This window comes from Sinocyclocheilus rhinocerous, unplaced genomic scaffold (genome assembly GCF_001515625.1).
Source record: "Sinocyclocheilus rhinocerous isolate Xijiao unplaced genomic scaffold, SAMN03320098_v1.1 scaffold9548, whole genome shotgun sequence".
NCBI lineage: Eukaryota > Metazoa > Chordata > Actinopteri > Cypriniformes > Cyprinidae > Sinocyclocheilus > Sinocyclocheilus rhinocerous.
This window is the reverse complement of record NW_015655380.1, coordinates 76,932-85,583: the sequence shown is the minus strand read 5'-3', so window position 1 is coordinate 85,583 and position 8,652 is coordinate 76,932. Positions and strand designations below refer to the sequence as shown.

At 35.2% G+C, this 8,652-nt stretch overlaps 1 protein-coding gene across 1 annotated transcript in view; it reads left to right on the top strand.

The window, feature by feature from the left end:
- Positions 1-4,523: 4,523 nt before the first annotated feature.
- The window catches only part of LOC107717958 (transmembrane protein 132C), a 42,254-nt gene continuing 38,125 nt past the window's right edge, over positions 4,524-8,652 (top strand). The window contains exon 1 of the mRNA XM_016524864.1: positions 4,524-5,061. Within this exon, the coding sequence (XP_016380350.1) occupies positions 4,989-5,061 (73 nt within the window). The 5' untranslated portion in view covers positions 4,524-4,988. The remainder of the gene's footprint in view (positions 5,062-8,652) is intronic.

The following is an 8,652-nucleotide window of genomic DNA, read 5'->3' as shown; positions in this document are numbered from 1 at the left end:
AAGGAGGGGGCTTTGTAGAAAACGAAGCGTTTGAGAGAGGCGGGGCATAGAGGACATACAATAATGTACAGTATTTGAAAAATAATGTGTTTTTTGAACATTAAAGCATGTCAACATATTCTGTTACACCAAATACACCAAATAATGATCTTTAAAAAAGCATCATATGACCCCTTTAAGTGATGATAATCCTCTCTATGGAGAAGCCATCGGCACAAAAGAATCGCTGAGTCAAAACTGACAGGGCTCATTTCCCAAAGCAACGGTCGCAAGCAATGTCGTTATAGTTCAATATTTAACAACCACAGTTCGCTAACGATGCTTTTGGGAAACACACCTCAGATCTATCCAGTTTGTGAACCATTCACACTGGTTTCGTTAAACAAACGAAATTATTCATTTAAAAGATTGACTCAAAAGAATCATCTGTTCACGATTCGGATCATGAACTCGCATTACCGCGCCAAAGATTATTTATTCTTGAACATTTCGAATAAATAAAGAGTTCAAGTTCATCTGTAAAGCACACAAAGCTATCGTTTGACTTTATAAACTTTTATTTCATGCATGATTCGTATGGATCTGTTAACTGAATGCAATGAATTCTAGGAGAATGTTTGTGTCGTGATGATGAGCATGTACTCTCACTACGAGTTGCTAAATGAACAGGCTGCTGCACGCAGGTTTTTTTGTTTCAACGGAGAATCAGCTGCCTTATTGGTTAGAATCCCCAAACTGTTTACTTTAATATCAAAATAAGAAATGACATTAAAATTCAAAGTTATCACTTTGGTAATCTAAAATACTCGGATGTAACTAATTTGATTACCCCTTATTTAAAATGTAATTATAACGAAATACAGTTACTCATGATGGTCTACTATTTCAGGTCGATTTTTGAAGTGTGGATCCGTGCACACTCTAATGGCTAATATTGCCCACAATCCATTGCGCTTTGGTGAAGGATTCTGTCCAGAACTACAAACATGAATAAAACGCATTAAAAACTACAAACATGGCGGATGTGCGCCACCGGCGGTTAGGTAGAGAGGCAATGCAATGCAATGCAACAGCAATGCAAACTTTTATAAACATCCATGTGTCGTTAACTTTTAAATGCATCATTATGCAGAAAATATGAGCAGAGTTCTCCGCATGAAAGACCCGCGACTGGCAGATCAAGCTACTTCTTTTCTCCTCAGTACGGTAGGAAGTTAAATGAAATTAAATGTGGAGGATGTTAACTGTGACAAGATGATTGACAGGCCAGTTTACAGTGACAGGGTGCGTGTAACAGGTGCGACAGAGCGGTCCTTTAAAGACGCAGTTGTGTGACCTGATAGTAGGCCTATGTCCCAAAGCTTTTAAAGTGACAGTGACAGTGACATGTGGCCAAGTATGGTGACCCATACTAGGAATTAGTGCTCTGCATTTATCCCATCCTAAGTGCACACACACAGCAGTGAACACACACACACACTGTGAACACACACCCGGAGCAGTGGGCAGCCATTTTTGCTGCGGCGCCCGGGGAAAAGCTTGCCTACTCTTCTACTACACACTCAAAAGTGTGTACTTTTTCTTGACCAAAAGAGTACATACTTTAAGGGCGTAGTATAAGTAGGCACATTGAGACGCAGCCTCTGTTTTTTTGCAGTGTTGTAACCTACAACACGTTGGTGGGCGGAGTTAGTGTAAATCGCCTCTGTCATTAAGAAAACAAAATAAACATAAAAATACAGGAGAGTAGCGTTTTATTTCCATGAGAGGGTAATCGAATGTGCCGTTCTCTTTTTTGGCTCTGTACCTTGTCGTCTATCCGCCTAAATGCATAGTCTAGTATTTAAACATTCATAAGGGACGGCACTCGTCATTAAATTATGCACATATCCAAAAAGGAATTCATGATATCTTAAAGTGTATCTGAAGTATACTTGCAATAGTTCCACTTTTAACACAATCAAATATACTTCAGAATATCTTTAGTTGGACTTCAGCACTACTTTCTTACAATTAAAGAGCATTAAGTACAAAATTAGTTGTTCCAATTTAGCAGACTTTAAGTATACCAGTTAAGTGATAGGCTATGTAAATAATATGTAAATGTATTCGTAGTATAGCATTTTTGTATATTTATTTTTCACTAGGGAAGGCATCTGTAAAGGCTTTTCTATCGACCATTTGGCCAAATTGTTAAGTGGCTGAGATTACTATTTCAGTCAAATTAATCACATTCAATTAACTAATTTTATGTAAGGGCTTTTTATGTGATATTTTATTTTATCACAATGGATTGTTATTTCTTTTAAACTCTTTAATGTAATGTTTTGTTCATGTTGTCAGCAGATGTGCCCATGTTTTTATCCATAAAACTGAATAAAACATTGGTGCCAAAAAGGCGCATGAGAAATTAACTAATTTGATTCAATGACTTTTATGTGATATTTATTTTTTATCACAATAGATTGTTATTTATTTTAAACTCATTAATGTGATGCTTTGTTCATATTGTCATCAGATATGCCTATGTTTTTATACATTAAATTGAATAAAACATTGGTGCCAAAAAGGTGCATTTGATTTAAAAAAAAATATATATATATTTTTTTCTGAATAAATGTTAAAATAGTGTTCAATAAGTATAGTGTCATCCATGTGTGTACACATTATTATAAAAGATAAATCAGATCAAACTTTGGTAATTTTTTGTTTTGGCCCTCCTGTAAAGTTGGTGAAATGTCACTTACACCCGTTTAGTTCTCACCCCGTTACCAAAATTCTTTATGTGAGGTTGGTTGGTCATGAGATCATACAACAGGATTTAAGAGAAGAGTTTATTTGCAATAACATGCAAATTGACAATGCAGTTCAGACAAGCTTCAAATACACCTGGTATATTCACTGGGAATAAATACACATATACACATGGTATATTCATGTACAAAATAAAGAATAATCTTCAATTCAGTGCTAATCACTGACATAAAATTAGCAAAATCCTGTTTACAATCTTATTGAAAATAAACTCTTACTGCAGGGTTGCTACATGGAGTAAAACTGCCATTCTACATTCATCTCATCTACTTCATTGTTTGGTGTGTTCCATTTTGATGATCTGAAATTGTAAAAAAAAAAATCCTGGAAGGCTGTATAACTATGTTGTAATATTCATGTGTGTTTAAAAGATTGATAAAAGTAAAATAACTAACATGATATGATATGATTTTTTAATCTGAATTGTATTGACTTGTTGATAATGACAATTTGTATAAAAAAATAACACAGTCCTATTTCATTATTCATGTAAGCAAAACACCAATGAGCTTCCTCATACTGCAGTAAATAAAGTGCTTTCAAACTTTCTCTAATACAGACCAGTAGTGTAGATTTCATATGAAGACTTTTGGGTGACTTTTGGGATATGTAGACTGAAGTCACCCCCCCCCCCAATAACATTTTTAATGAAGAACATACATTTCTTGAATCCTCTGGAATCACATAATGAATTATGGTTAATTAATTGATCTGCATCAATAAGTGTCTGTTAATAAAGTAATTGGAAACAAGCAGTTTCATTGAGAGACATTGGCAGAGAAGTGCAAAGCAAATCACAATTCTGAAAACAAAATAACAAATTACAAACGTAAATGCAAGTCTAAAAAAAAAAAACAATTCAGAAAGCACAACAACGATTCAGAAAACGTTATTTCCGGTTTGTCTGATTTGTCGTTGTGTTTTCTGACTTGTTATTTTGTTTTCGAATTTGTCATTGTGTTTTCTGACTTGTTATAATGTTTTCTGAATTGTTGTTGTGTTTTCTGAATTGTTATTATGTTTTTTAGACTTGCATTTGCGTTTGTAATTTGTTATTTTGTTTTCAGAATTGTGATTTGCTTTGCACTTCTCGGCCACCGTACTTCTCTGCATATGTCTCACTGTCCTTATCTATAAACAAAAGAAATGCAAACTGAAACATTTGATGAAAGAAACAGCGCAAAAAATGTAGTTTCAAACATGACCAACATTGTTATAATGTTTTCTGAATTGTTGTTGTGTTTTCTGAATTGTTATTATGTTTTTTAGACTTGCATTTGCGTTTGTAATTTGTTATTTTGTTTTCAGAATTGTGATTTGCTTTGCACTTCTCGGCCACCGTACTTCTCTGCATATGTCTCACTGTCCTTATCTATAAACAAAAAGAAATGCAAACTGAAACATTTGATGAAAGAAACAGCGCAAAAAATTTAGTTTCAAACATGACCACGAGAGGTCACTGTCACTCCACAACCAAAGTTCATAGGTTCACTCACTTGACAGATTTGGTGATTTAACTGAAACTTTCTGGTGTTTTGTACGTGCACGATTTCACAGTTACACTACAACTTTGCCATGTAATATAATATGAATAACTCAGTCATATTTAATATTTTTCTGGTTGTATGCGCACGGCGTTGAGCAGTTAATCGCATGACTCCCATCGCCTGTCCTGTCTAGTGTTTAATTCACTGTAAATCCTGTCGCTCGTGCTCTCTGAGCTCCTGAGGATCCAGAGCTCGAGATGGGTGACGGGTGGACACATGACTGTGGTGTTTCACACTGCCAGGACACTTTCTGCATGGACCAGACCACAACAGGACGTATGAAGTCAGAGACAGTTATCAAAAAGGGAAAACTGATATGTTACCTTTCTTTCGTTGGATTATAATGGAAAGCTGTGCGTTAATTTAGAGAAGATCAACAAAATGGGTTCCAAATCTCGCTAAGATATCCAGTTGAGGCGGTACATTTCTTAACATGTAGTAGCTTTGGCACACTTGCCGCTGTTCCTCTTAAAATTACGGAGAAGCGCGTGCACAGGTGAAGATATCACAGGTAAAGCAGCATCATGATGCTGACGGAACAAATGCGCTGCTTAGTCACTCCTGTTTAGGATTCAGAATCGCCAGAAACGTTAATGGGACATATCATAGACAACCCCTGTGGCCAAAATGAGCGTCTATTCTCACCTATGGCGGATTCTGCAGATATTCTTGGCAATGATAATCACGGCTGTCACACAAGGTATGGATTTCATAATGTCTTAAAGTCGGAAGAGCTCAATTATAATGTTTTGGTCATTGTGTATAGTATAATAGTGTATTTAGGACCATGGTAAGAGGTTTGTAATAACTGAAAAATGACTGTGTAGAAAGTCTTAAAAACATCTAAATGCTCCAGTCTTTCTATAGCCTGGAGAGGCTGTTTACTGTAACTAGTCATGTTAATAGGCAGGAAACAGAACACGAATTTTTATAATATACTGTATTTTATTATTATTATTATTTTTTTCAGTATTAGAGACACAACCCCCCTTTTTTTGAAACTTATTTTATCGGTTTGATAAACTGTTATCTTTCATGAAATAAACCTTCTTAGTACACTAAACAGTATATCCAGCTATTAAAATCATAGAGCAATGTCATAACATCGACATAATCAGTTAATTAAATTTATTGTAATAAAAACTTTCCCCATGCATCTTGGGAAGAATTCATCGTACACCTTTTTTGAGAGAGGCCATTTATGGCTCACTTGGTGCCCTAGGCAAGATACTTCCTATCCAAAGGAAAAGCAGTACGTTTACTTAAGATGTTACTCATGTCCAATATAAATTTGCATGCAAAACACAACTGAACTTGACATTTCTCATAATACATTGTCATTGATATCCTGATAGTAACTCCTTTTGTGTTCCACATATTAAAGCAAATGATCTGCGGAAAGTGACTCAATTGGTGCAGCTGGTCAAATTTATATAAGAGAATGTGTGATTTCTTCTGCAGCATTGGCAAATGCACTATTATGAATGGGCACAATCTATTTGACAAACATGAATTTATATATTATCTATCTGTAAGGTACTTAGCTGCAGAAACTGCTTTGCTTTCAAGACCTCAGTATCCTGGATAAAGGCATGATGAAGATGAAATCCCTATAAAACTGATTTTTCAAAGAGGTTCTATTTGAAGTTTTATTGGCATTATTGGATACAGATCTATTCCCAGCCATTCTTCAAAGGTCTTTGTTCACTTCTCATTCTTCAGTTTCCCATTTCTCACATTTTTCTCAGTCCCTTCTGTAGTATTTTTTGCAATGAGTGCTTGTTTCTAAAGGCATGGATAGGATTAGTGCTCATCCAGTCCCAGAAACAGTGTTTCTACAGCTTCCTCATTCATAGGGGCTGAGACATCTGTGCTGTGTGTGTCCTCTATCTTCAGTGGTGTTTTAAGACATTTTAAAATCACTTTGTGTTATTGGTCAACAAAAACATATATATGTAAATGATATCACACAAGTAACAGTGCCCTTCTTGTAGTATTAGTGAAATGCTTTATACAAGCTCTAAGTTAATATTGAGTGTCTTACATTTCAGATAAAATCTGTTCAGTTCATTTATATATATATTTTTGAAAACATTTCCAAAAGAAGCGAAAGCATCAAGCAACCAATCATATTTGAGATATTTCATGAGTACTGGTTTGTTCAACTCACCATCAGTCATAAGGTTGTGCAGTGCAATAGCTTCACTTAAATGCATTCAGTGCTGAATATTATATGTTTGTTTTAAAATTCAAGCAGTCAAATCGTGCATAATGAATATTGATGGTGGAAAAGAGAGAAAGGGGGAAAATATATCAAAAGCTTTGCTTGCATTCAAGACCCAGTATGATGTTGTGCTAAATGTTCATAGTTGCCCAAGTACAAATTAATGAAAATATCTTATTTTTGAGGCATATTTCTTTAGGATGTATCGGGTTAGACTGATATCAGATTACTTTATATATGTGCCATAGGGTCATATGCAGTCATATGTTTTACATTCATTTTAATATTGTCTATTGAGATTTCTTTAACCCCATCGGATCTCCATTTCAAGTCTTTGTCAGTAGGATGCCGTTAAATCACCTGCTTAGAATTTACTGTGGTGACATTTGGCATTAAGGATGTATTATAAAGGTTAGTGCAGACTTACAAGGTAGTGAGCAAGCTTGCTTGTTGACAATATAATAATGTAGTATAATCACAGAAAGGATCTGCTATATACTAACAGCTGTCATAATATTATATTTATGTCATCAGTATGAAATTCGTCCAGCATCAAGTCCCCAATTGGTCAGTGTGAATGGCCTCTTCTCTGCCATCTGTGCTTGTTTGTCCTGAAGCATAAATGGTACTGTTAACTGCCGCATTGAATCTCATTGTAATGGATTGCATTTGCTTAATTTGCCTGTTTTACCCTAACAAGATGTTTGATAAACACAGATAAACATTATGTATTGGAAATTCATAGATGATCTCTAAATGGCTTGCAAAATGTCAATGTAAATTAGTATTTATTTACCAGAAGTAATGTACCAATTTACTAAACTTACAGACTTGTTTCCTTTAAAAGTAACTGAGTGTGTCAAACTGTGTCAAAAGAAGATTATTATTTTTTATTTTATTTAAATCTATATCATATGGTGAGGATGGGGTGTTAAAGTTTCATAGCAAGAAAGAGTGTCATTTCCAGTTTTACTCAAAGACGTCTGAGGTATATGGAAGAAGAGAGGCAACTGTTGATGTGTCTCAAGAGGATGCACATCTGTGCTGTCAGCTAAACTGTTTGTAGTCCTCTGAGTCTTTTCACTGTCTTCTCACAGCATGGTGATTTTTTCAGTGTTTTCAAAACTACTTTAAAAAATGAAAAATGATTTCCACATTTCAGGTTGGTACAGACCTCCAGTAAATATCTAGTACAGTGAAACTAAATGCAACTAATAAGATATCAACTAATCTTGTGAAGTTATAGTTTTTAATTATTGATTTTGTAAATATAATAAACAATAATAATCATATATTTTAAGGACATTTTGTTGCAAATTTGGTATTGTGTTGGGTCATCAATTGATTTCAGATGTAATCTATGGCTCCTGAAGCAAAACCAACTCAGAAGCCCTGATCTAGTACATCAGTAACACCTGTTAAAGGCCTTTTGCTGTTAAAGCAATTTTGCTAAGCACATACAGTAATACATAATGCATGGATGCATAGAATCTGAGTTGTTTTATTTACTATGTATTTTCAAGTGGTTTGTCTCTAATGTTTTAAATCAAAATAGTACTATTTATCTCTGCTCGACCTCCCTATATGGCAGTGACAACCTTTTGTCCTGCCATAGTCATGCTATTTATCACTATATATATATTTTTTTTTAATGCTCTCATGTAACTGCCCATATATACATTAAACATGCACAGTAAACGTACTGAGCATATCAGTATCTAAATGCACAAAGCATTTATCTCACTGTTTAAGCGTGCATCCTTAACACTGTTTTCCCCAGAGTGTGGCTAGCAGGCTTATTAGCCCCTCATACCTACGGATTTAGAGTTGAATCCACAATCCAGCCAGATGTTATCTATGTCATCTGTTGAAATGGAGGGTAAATAGAATGGATGCTGACCTGTTGACCTGCACAACTGCTAATGCTAATGCATCCAGTCCTGCTGATGGCTAGCACAGAAACCCTTACGTGAACTCTGCACTCCAAGCCAAATGTGCAATGATATTACGCAGCGCCTGAAAATAGTCCCCAGCTAGGTAACTTCCAATAAGCCTATTTTCAGGCGC